Genomic DNA, 19,748 nt, shown 5'->3' with positions numbered 1-19,748 from the left:
GAAGATGGAATGGGATTTAATGCAGACTGGTAGTAAGCATTTCATTTCGTCTTCCTTAAGATGTGGACACACAAAACCGACACCAAAGAACAAGTGACAACTTAGACCAACCGTGACATTGCCTCGTGTTGCATGTAAAGGGACCAAAAAATTGCACTTGAACACATCACAAAGACTACAATGGTCAGCATGGCATATACAGTATGCACCTGTGTGCAAAAGAATGAACTCTTAATAAGAGGTGGCAGTAGTATGCATTTGTCAATTGAAAAGAGGAAATTGGAAGAGACTATTACACTACTACTATTATTAGATGGGAGGCTAGAGAGCTGGGAAGAGTTACATACCATTGCATAGAGCTGGGCTCTCCTCAATCATGCCAATCAGCTGGTCTATATTTAATTAATTTTAGATGATCGTGTCATTTGTGGATCTGAGTGTTCCGATAAGAGCCTCCTGTGTGTGCCCTCTCAGCTTCGTCCTCTTATTTACTGTTTCTCTTGCACGGGTCCTCTAATCTGAGCAGCCAATCAAAGTGATCTCTCTCACTGACTCATCGCGTCGCCGTATGATTCAACATACTGGATCTGCTAAAAAGCCGCCATTGACTGTATCTCCCCATGCATTTACGTACAACAGAGGGCAGGTACATAAGTAACACAGACAGAAAGTAATCAGGTTAAGTGGTTTACATGGTTGACTGTTTCTACTGATCATATCATGAAAAGGTTTCAACTGTTAACTGGTTAAAAAGCAGTTTGGTCATTCTGATTGAGAAGAATTTTTATTCAGTTTGAGCTGAAATGTACGTAGTTTAGTCTGCAGCCATCCTACCAATCTAAATATTGTAACTCGTGCTATGGCCACATGTGTCACTCATTCTTATCTTATCTCATATGTAAAGCATATTTTTCTGTGTGGAGACCGTCTTTAAATCCAATATAAACAAAAAACATCTGACACACAGTAAGTCCTTTAACCCCGATTCAAGATGCTGTGAGATCAGTCTGTGGCTGTAACACGACTGTGAACTGTTCCAGAGCCCGCAGCAGCGAGCCAAGAAAATCAACCTGTATTTCATCACAGCTTCAGTGTTTTGATGGAGGCTCTTGCAACAGTGTGATGACATCCCCTATTTGACTCCTTGATTTACACTCCGATCCACTGGCGCTAAAATCTCAACTGCCCAGAGTTGTGTGAATTTAGTTTTTGCATGTACACTATTTTTTTAGCATTCCAAAGATGCCCAAGCACCGAGGTCTTGTTCCTCCGACGCAGCCTCATAATTTTGAGGGAACTTAGGGAGGAAAGGCAAAACGGATAGCAGTCAGGTTCACAAGTTCAAGCCTCTCTGTTTCTCAGATCGTGTCCAAGAAAAAATGTGTTCGCTCAGGGGATGCTACATGTCTACGTTTCAAATATACTGTATCAGTGGCTAATAAATGGATGTCTGTGTCATCACCACGTTGCTTTTTTAGTTTAGGTTTTCAGTAGAGCTGCTGAGCTAAGTAATATGGTTGAATATGGTTAAATATGCTTTGGTGATACCCCAAACATTCCTTTTGGGAATATGACTAGCCTTTTATTGATCTTGGAGCAGACTATGATAGTTTACACCATTAAGTTCAAAAGCTCTCCTCCAGTTCCTGATTAGAGGCTTTGCTTTATCATTTCCCTCAAATCCTAAAACCATGTGTTATTGTTGTTCAGCGTGTACCACTTAAAAAAAAAGAGAGAAAGAAAAAAAGGACCGCTGACTCCTGGCACAGAGCCATGACCGGTGTCAACTCCTCAGCCTGCATGGTTCACAGCGTGAGCAATTGCAATCATGTGCAGCAGTTCTTACTGAAATGCTTCAGAAAACATGCAGCACGAATGTTTTTCATTAGATATTTCACATACTTTGAGGGGGGATTCTATAAAAACACATCACAGTGATGTTTCACGGGGAAATTCTGCCGCATCGCCAACAAACTGTCTCGAGTCAATCTGGGCTCCTGGTGATAGTTGTGTTTAATTGTTAACATTAGAGAGATGTTGTAAATGTTTCCTTTAAAGGAAAGGTTTTCACTCGTCCTCCATCGGTTGTTGGAAGCACATGATTTTATTTTAGCTTCACTGAAGCTGATTGTTAACTGAAGCATCTACCTTATTTTGGTCAAGGTGAGTGGACATTAGATTAAATAAGCAGTTCTTCCATGTAACTTAACAACTTAACGATTTTATTTTGTAACAGGAATGAATAAGAATTGCAGAAATATATATTTGTTTTTTACTCTCAACAGGAAACCACCCATCATAGGTGCATTCAACAAGACAACATAAACATCTCGGTGTGGTTCTAGAGTTGACGGCCCAGTCAGCCACTCTGCGATGGGGCTTTCCCAACCACAGAGATCTGGCTTGGTTCATGAGCCTCAGAGCCAATCACCTTGCAGCAAACCACGGTAAATGCTCAATGCACCACTTTGGCAGGTGGCAAAAACCTCAGCTAAACGCAACACTTACCACCTCTTGAGAAAATTTCACTCAGCAAATGACATTATTATCACTATAAAGTTGTCTATGCACAACTGGGCTGTATGCGTTTGCTCTCGTCGTTGTTTGCCTCTTTGTGTTAGCCCTGTGGTGGACTGGCTCTCAATGCATCAGCCTCCAGAATGACATTGGTTTGACCCTGAAGCTGCAGACCAAAAGTGCAGCCGGCACTGCCAAACAGAGCCACGGCATCGCCAAACAGAGCCAACAGCAAAAAGAAAATCAAGGCCGATTTAATGATCCTACTAAATCAAGCAATTGGCTGTTTAGTGTTTCTAAAAGTGTGTTCCTCCACCTCTTGAGAAACTTTGACGTAGCAGAGTTTTGGTGCATATACACAAATCAAGCTTCAGAGAATGCAAGCAATCGTAATTTTTAAATGTTGTGGTCCAGAAAAGGCTCAAGGGGTAAAATACAACGACACACTAACAAACAAGGAAACTGAGTTTGTTTCTTCACTTCGCATATTTTATTTCTTTTTCCATTTGGCCACATCTGTGACCCCAAATTATTTTTGAACGCACTTTAAAAGACACTTTCATATTTCCATTCTTGTAGCATTTCCAAATGGGAATTCTCAAGTTGTCAAAACCAAGTGTCAACCATAGGAAATTGGGCTTTGATCGATTTAACCACCTATAATTGTGTATATTTTTGTGCTAATTCCACACTTACAGCCTTAAGAGCAAAGTTTGTGATTACTTTTGATTGTCTTACTTGATTAGGATACAAAAAGCAGACTCTCAGACACTCAGAACTCTGCTATGTGTTTGTATCTCAGTCTGCAGTTGTGGGCGTAACATTTTTTCTGTGGTTACTAATGAATGCGGCACCGGAAAACGAAACTCTGACCTCAAAGGCCCGTTGCTAAATAGCTCTAAATCAATCATGTAGTAGCCGCTTTTTTCAATGTTGGGGATTTCATTTTGGAACCATTTTCATCACTCTTTTAAAGCATTAGGGTAAGTGGGTCTAAAAATAGACTGCGCAATGTCAACATTCTGGCGCCCCATAAACAACCAGGATTAAATTAGCGGACCACTGTTTCCTCTCTGAGGCTTTGTGTGCGCAACATACACGAGCAAAGTATGGTATGAGAAGGCGAGGCACTGTGTAGGCTCAGTTTATGTTTCACGCGCTGAAGTTACAGAATCCACTGTGTCGACGTCGCCCATAAAAACCGACACTGTTTTTATGCTCGTGCTGTTTTGCAAGAACACGCAGGAGCTGATATGATGCTCAGCTTTGGAGCCAATCACTCCTCAAGAACACAAAATGTACTTTCCCTGCATCACTGTCCTTTCAACATCCACAACCTGCCCGTGGAAACAAAAAAGCAGCTATAAAGCAATCAAGGCCAATATAACTGTCAGACATTGCTTTTTGTATAAACCTTACATCTGCACTTTGTCTCTGTTTATCCCTTCTACTCTTTCTCACTCTGCCTCTATATCTCCCTCCTTAAAAAGGCATAGCACCAGACCAGATCTGCACGGGTTCTCCTATAGCCACACTTTTCCGTCTTGCACATGCAAATGATTTAAAGCGTGATCTCGAGCTGAACAAATGCTTGGACTCGCTCCTACATTCGAATCCTGTCTGTTTGTTTTGCAGTAGTTCCGGACAAATGGCGGCTGTCTCTTTTATTTTGAGACCCAGGTCTTGTTCAGAAACATTTCAAAAGTAGTTTTACTATGATTTTTATTAGCCCACGATCTGAAATTTGTGACATTTCGGTCTAGACCCTCACGTCTTTAAAATAAATGTAACGATGGGACTATTTACATGATGAAGCAACGAAAAACTTCAGTAAGCAGAACTGGTACACCCTATGTGTTCATAGGAGCTGGCTGCTGTGGAAATTAAGAAGCAACATATTTCTAAAGCTTGTATCGCTGTTTCACAGTTCCTTGACTAACAGAAACCACTAAATGTCTGCTATTTTTTTCCCAGCAAAGAGAAAAATACAAGTGATTAAAGCCAGGGATAAAGAGTGCCCACTCATTCCCTTGCTATCCCTCTGATTTGGCTCCTTCTGATGAATAGACACTTGAGATCATTCATCAGGAGTGAGAGAGCGGGCTCCGTCAGAGCTGAAAACAATGCCGGATTGTGGATCTCAACTGTATCTGACACCTCCTGCTCGTAGCAGGAGAGGACGTTCTTTTTCCTGAACTGACCATGCATGTGCCATCTGCGGAAAAACAGATCATTTCAGTTTCTTTCATTCGATTTTGGAGGGGGGGAAAAAACAGCTACCGATCCAAATCAGTGTACATTCTGCTACATTCTTAACATAATGTCTTTGTTTACACGTCATTTCAGGCTTTTACTTCACACCCAACAGTGTGTGACACATCCCAGCAGACCAGTAACACTTCTTGGCTCTGTATTTTTACAAACACTCTGAGGTGCAATAACTTCATGGTCCAGATTGCACTAATGACTCCATACTGATGGCCTCATGCTTGCCTTGGTGGGCCGTATCGGGGGGGCAGCATGGAAAATTGAGTTACAGCGGTGGGAAACTCTGCTGAGTGAGGGCTCGTAGACATCTCAGATAGGACGTGAGGGAGGAAAACAGAGTGTGGATGCGTGCCCGTGTGTGTGTGTGTGTGTGTGAGAGAAAGAAAGTCTTCAAGAAAGTGAAACGGAGAGTGAAGCTGGAGCTGTTCCTCGTAATAGGGAATGATGGGAGAGCTGTTTGAGGGCCGCACGGCTCTGACCCTGTGACCGCATCCAGTCGTGAGAACCGAGTCCTCGGCCATGTGTCCTTAAGACCCTTGCATCAGCACAAACACGCGCTGCTGCACGTACACACACACGCACTAACAGATCAGTGCTAAATTCAAGCAAAATGCTACTTACGCAGAGAAAGGACCCTCAAAAGAAGCTGGAAAATTATCATACCTTTCCACCAGTGCATGTGGAATGGTGCCAACTATGCAGACTATAAAGCCCAGCCCCACCCACATACACACGAAAAATAATTCTCTCAAGTATGCTTTGGTAAGGATTTCATATGTGGGCTGCTCATTTACAAGTCTATATGAACACCAAACTCCAACGAATCCAATTATGACAACAGTAGTGGTGAAAACTACTCCATGTTTACTTCACTGCACATTTTGTTGCAATAATTTAACCCTTAGAATCTCCACAAGCACAAGATGTGACTCTCACAGGACTCACAAGAAGTGGAAATGCAGTAGTGACCAGCCGGGTTAAAAGAAAAAAGAAATCCAGGAGGGAGAGGTGGACTCATCCCCCATTTAATTGCCCACGAGCCCTTGGGCCAGACTAAGAAAAGTGCTGTTTATAGGCTGCAATGCTCTCACTGGTTTGATACTGTGTGGCTTCCAGGTGCTCAGGTCAGTCTCAGGTCAACGTTCCCTCTTCAGAACCCATAAATCTGCTACTTTCATCACACCTCAGGTCCTGATGTCCAGCTCAATATACAAAGACTTAGAAATAACTTTTAACAGTGCGTCATCATTGTGCTTCTAGAAGAAATAACCATGAGAAAGAGTGCCGTTTAGGTGTTATATTGACTTGCTATAATGTAGTTTAAATCAAGAGATGGAGTTGGATGCCTATAGCATCATCATGCATCATCATCTACATTCATGTAAGTTGAAAACAGTTTTTTTGTTTATTTGTGAAGACTGCATTCTGGCATCAAATGCCTTCCATGTCTTTGCGCATTAAAACCACAGAAAAAGAAAACGCAAAGCACAATTTACCTCTGACTTCCACACGACGTAGGAGTGAGAGCTGGACGGCTGCACCTTCCTCTGGAGCCACCTCCGCGGAGAGAACAGCGTGCCGGTGCTTCCGGACGGCGCCGCGCCGGGTGCCCTCACCAAAAACGGTATATCCCCGGCTGTATTCCTTTTGGCACGCTTCACTATGTCATAGTCGAAGTGGAAGTTGGAGGATGGAGAAACATCCAGGGGTATCGAAGGAGAGGAGATGGAAGGGGTTATGGGTTCCTTGAGTGTGGGGATCTTGGTGCGTAAAGCCGGTTTCGGAGCCGGGCGCTCCGGAGACGCACCTGCGCCCGGAGTCGCCGCTCCAGGAAACAGCGCGCCGCTCGCTCCATCGGTCCCAGTGCCACAATGTCTTATGATAGCAGGGTCCAGGCTACGGGTCTGCCGTAGTCTGCGTTTGTTTATGGCTTTTGAGGCAGGAGATGAGCAGGAGAAGACGCTGTTGAGAAGTCCTTGAGCGGCTGACATGTCTCCGTATTGTGAATCTCACATCGGCGCTGCTCAGTATGTCCTTCTAAAGCTACAGTTGTAACGCACGCGTTCAGTGTTGTTCCATTAAAGGTGATGAGGAGCTGGAAAGTGTTGCATTTGGCTGCAAAGTGGAGAAGTAGCACGTCTCTCTTTCCCCTGCTGTGTTCATGTGGTCATTCCTATACTGGAGTGGAGCGAGAGTGTTGAGGGGGTGGGGTTCAAAAAACTTTAGATGAATGCCAGCACGCTATATTTTCTGATTACTAAACACAACAGTCTCTGTAGTTACTAATTTAAACTCTGCAAAGCAAACTACTACAGCTGTGTCACCTCCAGATGATTATCAGTGGTTGATCCCTGACTTCATCCGCCAAAGTCCACCCAGAGAAGTCTAATTTCCTCCTCAGTGAGATCGCATTAACAACACAGACATGGATGAGATGAGTTTCTATAATTAGGAAGCACATTTTCATGAGGATAATTAGCCAAGTATAGCCACAATAATCAGACAGGCAGAAGGTCATGCGTAGAGACAGACATGATTTAGCCAGGGATGAAAATAGGAGTATTAATCCTGCTCTCCTATTAATCCACCACTGTCTGGAAATAATAGGCCTATCAGTGAACCCTGCTGTGTGCTATTATTAGCTAAACAATAATCTAGCCGTGGGATTAATAGCCTTTCTGCACACACCTGTGCATGAAGCTGCATGGAAGGTACTTGTTTACACAGATGCTCACAGAGGTTTTCAGCCATTTCACTGCATTTACACGGTGTGCGTGGAGAAAGAGCAGGAGCATGTGTGGCCCAGTGTGTGAAAGTATGGGGAAAATGAAAAGACACAGCAGGAGTCTGGAGAGGAGGGTGCCGGTCGGCTGATAAAGGAGCTTATGAAGCCGCGCTGCGTGACACACTCGCACATACACACAACACAGCACGACATGATAACAGCTGAGATAGATCTGACCCTTCTAAAAACAGTGCAAGTGGCAGAAGAAGAATGAGACGCAGACTGAAAACACTGAATTAGAAGAAAACACTGCAGCTGTTGAGAAGAAAAGACTAAAGAGTGCCTGCATTTTGGGGCCAGAAGTAATATGCACCACTGAAAAGAGATACATAAGATATGCCATATGACACATTTAGAAAGAATAGACCTTGACTTTTCATTTTGCCGCCTTCCAGATTCATTTAAACAATCTGGTTACTAATGCATAGCCATGGAAAGTCATTTGACATGACTGTCAAAATGTATCAGATGCATTCAGGGTCAAAGGGAAGCCGAGTAAATCAGCAATGCTACACTTGAGCCAGTCATGCCGAGTGTTACAAACACACTGTCCATATTTGGTATACAATAGTACGGCAGCGTTGTCTGAAACCATTTTAAGCAAAATGAGCGCGGATTCAGCAACAGCTGCAGAGACACGGCTTCCTGTGCCGGGGATCAGTGTGCATTTCATTGTGCAAGATGTAGGCCTGAGTGAGAAGGCTACAAGGTCAGGGAACAAAAGAAATCTAATTAAAACCCTCATATAACACGTGAAACAATAGAGACTAGGTCTGGTTTTTATTGTTAAGTTATAGAAAGTAAAATATTCATCCAGCTGCAATACTACTAAATATAAACAACATATCTCTGCGTGATTAAAATCTGACTTTGATTGAATATGTCAGCAAATTTACACACACATTCACACAGCGTTTGTACCCCAGAGCAATGTAAGTGCAACAGAGGATTTCACATGTTTCTGGTTGCACGTTACCATACCCATACTGTACTATTTAAGAACCACCATATTGTTCCAGTAGAGGAATATTAGATTATTGTAGACACGGTGAATGTTCTCTTTCTATATTTTGCCTCAAGGAAAAGGAAAATTGTGAAAACCAAAACAACCAAGTAGTAGTTTGGGTTGTTTGCAATGGGGCAATATATTACCCAGAGGTTATTTTCATGTTTTATGAATGAAAACAAATGGACTCTCGGCTTATTGAGATCAGAATCAGAATCAGAATCAGAATCAGAATCAGAATCAGCTTTATTGGCCAAGTATGACACATACAAGGAATTTGACTCCGGCACCTTCCTCTCTAGTACTCAAGCATCATAAATAAGGTAAAAATAAAAAAATAAAATAAAAAAAATAAGATAAATCTTAGAGATCTTATCCTTTATGGGACCAGTTATTCATATGGATGTGAATATAAATATGTACAAATCGATTAAAGTCCACGCCATTAATGTCAACGCATGTGTTTCTTTAAAATTATTTAAAACTGCCACAAATAAGTTTTATGCTTATATACTGACATCTATTGGCCATTTTAAAAAACTGCACCCTTACTACGGTGTCCGTGAAAGATCAGTTCCAATGATCAAATTGCGGTTTTTCATGCTGCCTTCACTGTTAACTGAAATGCTCAGTTAGAAAATGTGACGATTCACTGAAGTTGCGTGCGCGGTGCTTAATTTCGTTAAGCGTAGTTTTGTAAGTAACGTGCGTGGAAAAAAAATATTATTTTCTAACCTACCGTTTATTCCACTTGGCATTGGTCGATTCGACTGCATGCAACTACAGTGAGTGTGCAACTTACCCAGAACCACGTAGCCTTGACACGGGGATATTACAAAGAGTCCTTGAAGGCATCACCAGGAAGCTTGCATTATCCCACAACAGCGCCATCCTTCCACAGTCTGTTTTGGAGACCCCTCACAGGAAAGGGTCTGGCAAGGAAAGGGTTAAGGAGTATATTAGGTTCAGATCGATGCCCCCTCTCTCACACGTCGCCATGAACAAATGAATTCGCGGGGAATTAAATATCAGTTTCACAAAGGAGAACGAGTCCTGTGCTTTGAACCAGACCCCACCAAGGCTAAAGTGTTGTATGACGCTAAGGTAACGTTTCATCCAAGCTAGCCTTTCATTTTTTGAAATTGTGCACACAATATGCATTCATAGAGGGGAAGCAGGATTGTTTCTGTAAGATGTGGGACTATGAATGGCTGTGAAGGCCACTTGGGACACAAGAAAAACAACGTTACCTGTTAATTTGTTATTCTTGTCTTTCCTTCGTGATTTCCGGGTACGTTTGATTTACACGTTCGTTGCTGAAAGTCATGATTTAAAAATTCGAGTTTACTTAGATTTTGTTTGAACGTTACCAGTTTGCTTGATGTGGATTTTCAGCCATGTCCAATTCAAGCTAATGCACACATTATCCTAATATAAATTAACGATAAAAAAAAACCAAAACAAAACACTTATATACAACAGTAAGGTAAGAGCTCGGCGGTTACGTCTATTGTCCAACTCGATTTATTGTCATCGCCCTACGTAATAAACAAACGCACCTTAACACCAGGCCTGCTAACTTGCACAACGCTAACCATTGTAGAGTCGCTGTAATCTAAGTTTTATATAGAAACAATAAGATAGCACGTTTGGTGTTTCAAGAAGACGGAGACATAAGTGAGTAACGGAGTATGAGTATTGTTTTATTGTGCGCGGTGTTGTTGTCGCGCGCTGCTAGCACAAGCTAACGCTAAATGAGCTATCCAGAGTATGTTTACATAAAGCTAGCATAGCTAGCAGTTAGCATTGACTGCTGTGAAAGTACATGTTTGTGGGTTTTCTACGCCGTAAATAAAGGTAAATGTTACTAAATTAATGTTGCAATAGCTATTGTGTAATTTAAAGTTTATTCGTGCTATTTTATTTCATATTTCACGAGGCTGTCATTGGCTTTCCATTAGTAATACACTGATACAGACCGAGTTGCTATTTTGTTTCTACTAAAATCATGTTAAATAAAAATAAATATTTATAAAAGTAACTCACACTTGCTACCGATGGAAGGATAAAATTAAGACTATAGACTCAATCAGCTAAACTGTGAGTTAAGGAAGACTTTACTTACTGGTGTATGTTCTCATTACAGGTCCTTGATGTCTTGATAGCTACAGGTGAACATGGAAGACGAGTTCCTAAGTACTTGATTCATTTCAATGGTTGGAACAGAAGGTAACTTTATTTTTGTTTGCTTTGATCAACAGGAAATGATCAAAGAGTCTCCCTCACCAACTGATTTATGCTCGTGTAGTTTATTGTTGTGTCAGATATCCTCTTGATGCTATAATCCGTGCCTCTGTGTTTGTGTAGCTGGGACCGCTGGGCTGCAGAGGATCATGTCCTAAGGGACACTGAGGAAAACCGTAAATTGCAACGTAAGCTGGCTTGCAAAGCTCTCGGTCGCATGTAAGTTCACACTATAGCCATTCTTGGAAGTAATGATAAAAATGTCAGGTGATACAGTTAAATTACTCTTTTCCTATACTTGGGAGTTGGGAAGTTTAGAATCAGGCAAATGCTACTGATAGGCTTTAATGAAATGTTCATTCAGGTGCACTTCATCAATTAACTGATTGGTTGCAGGAGTGAAAATCTGCCCCAGACATCTCTCCAGGTTCATTAATTGGGCACAGTCCAAGAGTTCACTCTACCTGGCAGCTTTATTAGTCTAATTTAACTATAAAAAAATAAATAAAAAGATAAAAGCTAGTATATTAAATTGTTTTAATGTAATTATTTTATAGCAAGCATACACCTGTTCATATTCTTAATATGATGTTCACACCAGAAGTTAATGGACACTATTTTTGGTTAATTGTTACACAGCTAAATTTTTCATTTGGTCTTTCCATGTGCTTGTCATGACTATAGACAACACTTATCCACGTAACGTTTATTTTCTTTTTGGGGGTAGGAAGAGAAAGGGATGGGCGAAGAGGCGGCGTCGTCAGTCTGGTACTAAATCTTCTGTGAAGACTCTACCCAAGGAGGACGACAGCGATGATGCTTGTGAGAGACCTCTCTGTGTCCTTGTCTCCTGCTCCCAGTCCAACTCAGCAGTCAAGTTAAGCCCTGTGTGTTTTCTCATCTCTAGGTTTGATTTCAACTTCAGAGAGCAGCGACGGGGACGATACTGACCCTGAATCTTCAAATAGTGGAGACAGCGCTTTCTCTGAGGATATTAATAAAATGGTAAAGTGGATCCAAGAATCGTCAAGTGTGCACACCCTTTTTTACTCGGCTATGGGCTGTGTTCAGAATCAACCCCTCAAGCTCATGTGATATCGTACACACCTGTCTTCAGTTGAAGTAACTAACTCCAAATACATCTCAGCTGTTCTTGTAGGATATCTTGGTTACATGCTACTACAAGAGGCATGCGTCACAAAGAGCTTACAAAACATCAGCGGGATCTCATTGTTGAAAGGTATCGCTCAGGTGAGGGCTACAAAAAAATTTCCAAGGCCTTAGATATATCATGGAACACAGTGAAGGGAGTCATCAACAAGTGGAGAAAATATGGCACAACAGTGACATTATCAAGATCTGGACGTCCCTCCAGAGTTGACAAGAAGACTGAGACAAAACTGGTCAGGGAGGATATCGAGAGGCCGGAAACAGCAGTAAAGGAGCAGCAGCTCTCTCTGGCAAGTACTGGTTGCTCCTTACAGGTGACAACTCTCCTGTATTGCTCAACTTTCTGGGCTATGGGACAGGTTTCTGACTAAAAATCACTTCCAAACCCGGGTAAACTTTGCAAAAACGTGTATCCAGTCTCCCAGGACTCAGTCGAAAGGTGAATCATGATTGGAGCCAGGATTAAATGATAAAAAGTTCACCTCAGCAAAAGAATGTCATATCCACAGAGAAGCATGGAGGTGGGAGCATGACCAAGATCTAAAGCATGCATTCAAAATTGGCATAAGAATGGCTTCAGCAAAAAACCAAAAAAAAAAGTTAAATGTTTCGGAATGGCTCGGTAAGAGCCAAGACCTGAAAATCTGAGGGGGGACCTGGAGAGGCCCGATCACAATTTGGCAGATCTGGAACGTTTTTGCAAAGAGTACTGTAATAAAATCAAAGCCTATTTCAGGGGTGTGCACACTTACGCAGTCAGGTTTTTTCCTCTCTCTCTCTCTCTTTCTTCAGTGTTGTTGCTTCAGTATTGTATTTTTTAAATGAAACATGCAACATTTCTATTTTTTGCTGGTGACAGTGGTGTGTAGACTCTTTCACTATCCACTGTGGGCCACGCTCCTGAAGATGTCTATTGTTTCCTTTTCAGAGGGTTGAGCCAGACATTAATATAAAGAGGGAATGTGAGGAGAAGGTTGTTCATGTCGACATCAGCATCCCGGATATTCTGAAGAAGAAACTGGAAGATGACTGCTTCTACATTAACAAGAGGAAGAAGGTACATCCAACACGAAACAAGCAGTTTGTTGCAGTTCGGAATTGGACAAACATATAAACAAAATGTGTGTGTGTGCATTCCTTGTTGATTCTCTTTCTCCCAGCTTGTGACGGTTCCTTGTCAAACAAATGTCGTGCACATCCTGGAGTCCTACGTCAAGCACTTTGCTATCAACAAAGCATTCATGGCCAATGAGCGGTACAGGCGTCAGCAGAATGCCACGCAGAGCAGCAGTCCACAGCCAATCCCTCCAGAGAAGAGGTGCGTCTTCATACACTTAAAAAGATGAATAGTGGAATACATTGTTGTCATGAAGACAACAAGTTCACAGTTGCAGATTGTTATGATCTATTGGTAATTCCACTCAATTTTCTATTTTAAGTGAGGAACTGTGTAAGGAAATGGTCGACGGCCTGAGGATCACTTTTGACTTCACCTTACCCATGATCCTCCTCTACCCATGCGAACAAGCTCAATTCAAAAAGGTCAGCTCCTCCAGGCTCATTCTGGCAATGAATGAAGGCTCCCCCTGCTCCAGCCAGTAAGTTTATCCTGATAAATCACACCACAAGTGCTGTATCAGTAACACCGTAAGCTGTGTTTAACTGCTGCGTGCTTCCATTAAGCTTTAAGCCCTTTTCCATTCATTTGTCTTTTAAAGCACCCAACGGGAGCGCAGCCCGAGCCCACCGGGACACAACCCCCCTACCCCTCAGTCCACAGACAGCCAGCCGGCATTGAGCGACATCTCTGCCACCACACCTACTGCTCCAGCCCCCACCCCAAAGCGGCGGCGCCACCCCGATATGGACTGCATCTCCTATCAGTCGCAGTCGCTCAGGCGCACCACCAGGAGCACGTCTGGGGGTGACCGGACAGCTGAAGGAAGTAGTGGAGGTAATGAAATTCTGAAATTGAGTGTCTGTATATTGTATATAAAGGCATTTTTATGTAGCTTAGTTACTTATTTTCTATATTCTCTGAAGCACACTTGAAAATTGATGTGACTTGCCACCTATAAATACAATAAATGTGATGATCCAGGTGGAGGCAGCGCCACAGCATCCCCGCAGCTCAAACGTCGCATCATCGACGCCTCATCACAGCCGAAGCTGTTCCTCAATCTTGATAGAAGTAAGTTGTCAGCCTGTTAAAATATTAAACATAGTACCACTTAGTCATAAAATTATAAATCATTAAAGCAGTCTTAATAGTCGTTGTAATAACCAGTTTAGCCCAGTAGGTGGTGGTATCCTACTTAGTTCCTCTCTCAAGTGTAAAGAACAGTCCTCTTAACACTTTTTTTCCCTAATTTAAATACACTACAAATAGAAAAAGAATCAATTTTTGGTTTTGTTTCTGTTTTTCCACTCAGAAACCCCAGTCCACAGTGGCTCATCTTCCCCGTTGCCCTTGACGCCAAGCAAAGAGCGAAGCGGGCCATTCTATGGCCTGGAGAGCCGGAGAAACAATGAGCTTAATGAGGTGATGAAACTGTGTGATGGGCATGCTATTACTAGGAAAGGAAATGAATGTCTCAGACAAGGACACAAGGATAGTTACGTAAATGGCCTCCCTCACTGTAGTAAGATAAGCTAAGTATGTGAGCGCTGAGTTGTGTCAGACTTGTGAAGCATTTTATAAAGCCAAGCAAAGTAAACCCATAGAATTTTTACTCACAAGTGAGTGAAACTAGGATTAAGGGTTTCCGCTTAATATCTTAATACCTCTCTGCTGTCGACCAGGTTTTGAGCTGGAAGCTGACTCCTGATAACTACCCTCTGACTGACCAGCCTCCTCCACCCTCCTACCTGTACGGATCACAGCACCTCTTACGGCTCTTTGGTAGGTTTCTCGCTTTCAAGTCGCATTTCTCTCAGTATTCTTGTCCCACTGGCATAAAATTAACACCTCTATACTTCCTTTTTCCTCCAGTGAAGCTTCCTGAGATCCTGGGGAAAATGCAGATCCCTGAGAGGAATCTTCGAGCTCTGATCAAACACCTCGAACTCTTTCTCAGGTAATCAGTTATTGTTCTCAAATCAAATCTGAGTCATGCATAAGAAGTCACTCTCCAGAGGTAATGCAGGACCAGTATGATTAAAAGATGTTAAGGAGTCACGGTACTGATTTCAATTTTTTTTTTTCTCTGCGCTCTGCAGATGAGTACCAGTTTTGGAGTCACTCAGGCCTGAAGGCTTATAGTTTCTTCATTAAAACATTCAACTGTAAAATTGAAATCCAATCCCCTCCTCCTTTGCTGTCAGGTGGATAGGAACTGTGCAAGTACAATCATTTAAATAAATCATTAAAAAAATGAGACACAGGAAATAGGAAGTACTTTGGGTTAAAATTCACCTTGCTAATAACCAGCATGGTCCATTAACTGGGGTCTATGCCAGCTAAGCATTAAAGTCTCAGAGTAGCTGCAAGAAGATTTAATTTTACAAGGAGAGAGGTGCAGAATGTGGAAGTACACCTTTGAGAAATACACTTTATACAGCATGCACAGTACGCCGACGCTTGTTCGTTCAGCATCGCAAAACAAAAACTGCAAAAACTGTCGAGACATTATTGGTACGCCAAAATGACCCAGTCAGTCAGCAAATGGGGAGGGAGAGGAGGAGTGATAAAGAAAGACCATGTGTTAGAGGGAGGCAGATGAGTGGGCGTTACACAAGCGCGGGAGTCTAATCTTTAAATCCTCCCTAGCGATCTTCAGTTCAGCCGCTCCCAAACCTGAGGGATTTAGGTCCTCTCATTCTCTAATCAAACGCACACAGTACCGCCTTCTGCCAACAAGCAGTGCTGTTGAGCAACAGCTGAACTCACCGTGGAGTGGGCACGGGAACAAACCGGTGTGAAAGCCAACTCTACCTCCTATTACACAACTGTGCCAAAGCATGTTTCTAAATACAAAAATGTGTGCTCAATACCCGGTGCCACAAAAGTCCTGAGGTGGTCCTCTGAAAATAGCTAGAGCTCTGTGTCAGTTTGTGGGATCTGGTGGGAAGAGAGTGGTGTGCAGCATGAAGGGATTACAGCATTCAACTAAGTACGTGATGCATCGCCTTGACCGGATTTCTTTTTTTGTCTCATGGCCGTACAGAAAGGCTCAGAAATGTCATTGTCAGCATGTGACCACAACACTCTGTAAATTAAATACCAATACCTCAAGCACTACCAATTACACTTGGCACAGCATCTCATGCAGCATCAGTAGTCGGGTAAGCATAGGCAGAAGGTTCACTTCAGTGGCGGTGCACTTGCAAATCACTGGTGCGTTTCTTTTCAAAGGACATTATTTCCATGAAATGGCACGGACAATAACTTGGTTGCAAAGAGTGAAGTGCTTAAAAGTAAATTACTTCTGCAGTTTCAATCTCCTCCGCAATGAACTATAAGTCGTTCAGACAGGATTGATCGTTTTCAATACTGAAAACGCTGCCATGTCCTCTAGGTCTCTAATATGTTCACTGCGATTGAAACTCGGCAGGACACTGGTCACCAACTAAAACACCAGTTTCTTTTGGGACATACTTTATTCTTTCTTTAAAAAAAACAAACAAGTGAAATGAGCCTTGTGGCAGATTGTGCAGAGCGGGCAAAATCTGATTGATGTTGCGGAGACTGACGTGCAGTGCATTCTGGGATCTGGCCACAGTTTATCTCTCACTCTCCCTTTCTCCGCAAGAATGATTATGATTAAGTGTGGGTGTGTGCACATGTGTATGCGCACGTTACGCTGATTTACAATGTGTATGCGTAAAGCGGCTTGCCTTGTGTTATTACTGATCCAGCAGCAATAAAGATTGGCACAAGCCTGAATTTCTGGCACCAGAGAAGCCCCCCCCCCCCCCCAAAATATGTTCTGATTAACAAATACCTAGTGAAACACATTTATTGCTTTTTATGACTATTACGCAATCAGGTTTCTGTCTTTTATAGTGTAGAATTAGACTTAAGTAAACTTTTAAATAGCCAACTTGCTCACCTTTTATCCACTCTTGGTGGGGTTCTTTAAACTTTTATTCTCCCATTAGGTTGTCTTGTTTGTTATTCGTTGTCGAAGCGTTCTTAAATTCTCCTCTGATGAGGATAATTTGTTTGCATTGAGATTAGGAAGGCCGGTGGAGCTAAGATGAGATGGCAAGATTTAGAGGATTTGGCCGAGTAGCGGATACTAAGAAGATTCCGGATTAGTTTTTCCCCGCTACTGATTAGATGGGAGGAGGGGGGGGGGATTTTTCACTCTTTCCCTCTCTGACTGTTGGTCGGTCATTCTCTGTCTTTCTGTTGTAGTGATTGGTTGTGTGGTGATGCTATAGGGATGGACGAGGGGGCTTTGTCTCTGAAACGTACACTCCAGGCAGAGGGCAAAGGGGTCTAGGATTTATGTGGAATGAGCCTGGGATGTCTAGGAAAACCAGAAGTTGGCATGAACTGGGACGTGACATTTGCTTTCCTGTCATAGTTTTTTTGCTTCGTGGTGTTTGTCATGTGACAGACGGCTTATGTTGAATAGTTTGAATATCTCACGACATTTCTGTTTTTTTTTTTTTGTACCTCCTATTCCCGCCCTCTCCCTTTCCCGCCCTCTCTCTCAGGTTTCTGGCCGAGTTCCATGAGGATTTTTTTCCAGAGTCTGCATATGTGTCGGCATCAGAGGCCCACTACAGCATGAAACAACCGAGGCCGGCTTACTGAAGGGGACATGGGCAATTGTGTTTGCATCCCTTGCTTCCCTTACCTAAACCCCTTCGCCTTGTCTAGACTGACCTGTTTAGACGAAGAAATCGCTACTTTCCCCGGCTGTATTGTGTTTCCCTGGACTGCCATTCCTGCTTTAACTTTCTTGTGGAACCCTTTGCTTCATTCATCCCACTAACCCTCACCCGCCCTCTATTTGTTTGTGGTACCACCTTGCATGTGCACTGCTTTGCTTCGGTGTGCTACTGCAAGGCATGCTGACCTTTTCGTTTCAGACTGAAATCTTGGGACGCAGCTGCTGCAAGCCCTCATTGTGGCTTTTTTTTTTATTACCTGGCATATGTTTTTAAGACCAGGCTAAGGCTGGAAAGTTCTCTGGCCAAAATAAAATGGCTATGAAGCAGGCGCAATCTGTGCTTTTTGGCAAAACCCACTTTTTTTTCCCTCCTGCTCTGACTTTGCTGCACCTCATAGCCGCAGTTGTGCAATCTTGAGTCCTGTTCTTTGAGGGGAAATGGACACAGATTTAATTAAAAAAAAAAAAGTGCATGTCCAATCAACTCATTTTGTATGCGCTTGAGTGCATTTTATGCAGGTTTGCCCCCATCTAAGAAGTGTCTTCCTGTAAGCGCTTCAGTTGCAGCGCTGCCACTGACCTTCCGGATATGATCGCTCTAAAGCTACAGCAGGACTTGCTCTTCCTTTCCTGGAGATGCTTTGATGCTTTTGCTGAGCGATTTTAATCTACTAACTTTTCAAGAACTTTGTCCAGGAAAGCCGTTTTTCCTCCTGATTTTTCTCTAGAATTAAATCTATAGGATGTGTTGTGTTCATGGAAGATTTTCCTTCTTCTTCTGTTTGTCCTGTGTTTGATGTCGTCTTGCGCATGCCTGAGGGGAAAATAAGTGTCAACGTTTTATTTGACTCTTTCTCCTGTTCTAGCCACCTGCGATTGTCTGCAACATATCACCACAATATCTCGGATAATAAATTTCTATTTTGTTCTGAAGATAGTCTAAAGTTACAAGTAGTTAGTAAGTGAAATATTGTTTTATATTGCAATAGACCAGTTCATTAACTGTACAATAACTGCACAATCTCTATGCATTTTGTTTTTGCATACGTTTCAGCTGTAGATAAAGCAGACACATGACATTTTTGAAAGTGTAAATAAATAAAAAGGATCTGTTGATCGGTATGTTATTTATTTTTCTCTGCATGCCATTGGAGCAATCTGATAATTCAATCACATGTTTTTTGCATAACATATCAGAGCTTTCTTGCTTTTGTTCAGCATAATCTCTCTCCTTTTAGCCCTGTTCATAGTTTAAATAAAGACCTTTTTCTAAACCTTGTCAGCTTATTTACATAAGGCACCATGACTCTGCCTTTCTTTTTGTGTTTCATTGTGCTATCTTGGTTGCTCCCTGTTCATTCTTTTACCATGCCCTGCCTTTTGTGCTGTTCGCTGTAAGATAAATTATGGAAGCATGCAAATGAATCTGGACGGAGTTCTCAATTAAAAGTTAAGCGCAGACAAGAGCGTTTTATCATCAACCTTTGCATGTCTCCAGACTGTAGAAGATTGAAACGTGCTACCTGATAGTCTTGTTGCCACAGTTTAACGGTTTGAACCTGCAGACTTTGTCAACATGGCTCTTGTAGTATGACTTAGACTTCTTTAAATTAATGCTTTAATTTACTGTGGCTCATTTATATGAAAACTTGACTACTGGCAGAGCAAATGTGTTATCTATTATCTGGTCATTTGTTGACAATATCTGTTTTCTAGTACTTGTTCTAAGAAGAGTTGGGATGCTTTTGGCATGTTTTCCGAATCGGGGCCTTTTATAACTGGTTGTCCCGAATCACCTCTGCATCGAGAGATTTTCTTGAAAGTTGTCGTGGGAACAGTTATACATCATTTATTACTGCAGAGTCTGGAGTATTCGTAGCTATTCAGTCAAGGAGTTTGAGGCCACAAGGGTTAC

The 19,748-nt window shown here is 42.3% G+C and overlaps 2 protein-coding genes across 4 annotated transcripts in view; one reads left to right on the top strand and one right to left on the bottom strand.

The window, feature by feature from the left end:
- LOC311509381 (rho GTPase-activating protein 6-like) overlaps positions 1-9,439 on the bottom strand; it is a 73,799-nt gene extending 64,360 nt beyond the window's left edge. The window contains exons 1-2 of the mRNA XM_084574570.1: positions 9,379-9,439; positions 6,282-7,227 (exon numbers count right to left, since the gene is read on the bottom strand). Coding sequence (XP_084430696.1) covers positions 6,282-6,776 — 495 coding nt within the window. The 5' untranslated portion in view covers positions 6,777-7,227; positions 9,379-9,439. The remainder of the gene's footprint in view (positions 1-6,281; positions 7,228-9,378) is intronic.
- A 10-nt stretch (positions 9,440-9,449) lies between these two features.
- Positions 9,450-19,466, top strand: LOC311509382 (MSL complex subunit 3-like). 3 transcript variants are annotated; one of them, XM_084574571.1, is made up of 14 exons: positions 9,450-9,680; positions 10,723-10,805; positions 10,944-11,039; positions 11,548-11,642; positions 11,728-11,825; positions 12,919-13,047; positions 13,151-13,308; positions 13,430-13,588; positions 13,709-13,944; positions 14,092-14,181; positions 14,423-14,532; positions 14,793-14,892; positions 14,983-15,067; positions 17,655-19,466. In XM_084574571.1, the coding sequence occupies exons 1-14, from the start codon at positions 9,582-9,584 to the stop codon at positions 17,752-17,754; spliced, it is 1,638 nt and encodes a 545-aa protein (XP_084430697.1). In that variant the 5' UTR covers positions 9,450-9,581; the 3' UTR covers positions 17,755-19,466. The 3 variants fall into 3 exon arrangements, with proteins under 3 accessions (XP_084430697.1, XP_084430699.1, XP_084430698.1); XM_084574573.1 differs by lacking the exons at positions 9,450-9,680; positions 10,723-10,805; positions 10,944-11,039; positions 11,548-11,642 and adding an exon at positions 11,968-12,280 and having other exon boundaries at positions 11,762-11,825; XM_084574572.1 differs by lacking the exons at positions 9,450-9,680; positions 10,723-10,805; positions 10,944-11,039; positions 11,548-11,642; positions 11,728-11,825 and adding an exon at positions 11,832-12,280.
- The last annotated feature ends 282 nt before the right edge of the window (positions 19,467-19,748 follow it).

The sequence above is a fragment of the Chelon labrosus genome (assembly GCF_963514085.1).
Source record: "Chelon labrosus genome assembly, chromosome: 24".
Classification (NCBI taxonomy): Eukaryota; Metazoa; Chordata; class Actinopteri; order Mugiliformes; family Mugilidae; genus Chelon; species Chelon labrosus.
This window is presented reverse-complemented; position numbering and strand designations above follow the sequence as displayed.

Excerpts from the sequence above, each read along its gene's own strand:
- LOC311509382 (XM_084574571.1), top strand. The coding sequence starts at position 9,582 with ATGAATTCGCGGGGAATTAAATATCAGTTTCACAAAGGAGAACGAGTC. Across the intron at positions 10,806-10,943 it reads TTCAATGGTTGGAACAGAAG|CTGGGACCGCTGGGCTGCAG; the intron begins GTAACTTTATTT and ends GTGTTTGTGTAG. Across the intron at positions 14,182-14,422 it reads GTTCCTCAATCTTGATAGAA|AAACCCCAGTCCACAGTGGC; the intron begins GTAAGTTGTCAG and ends TTTTCCACTCAG.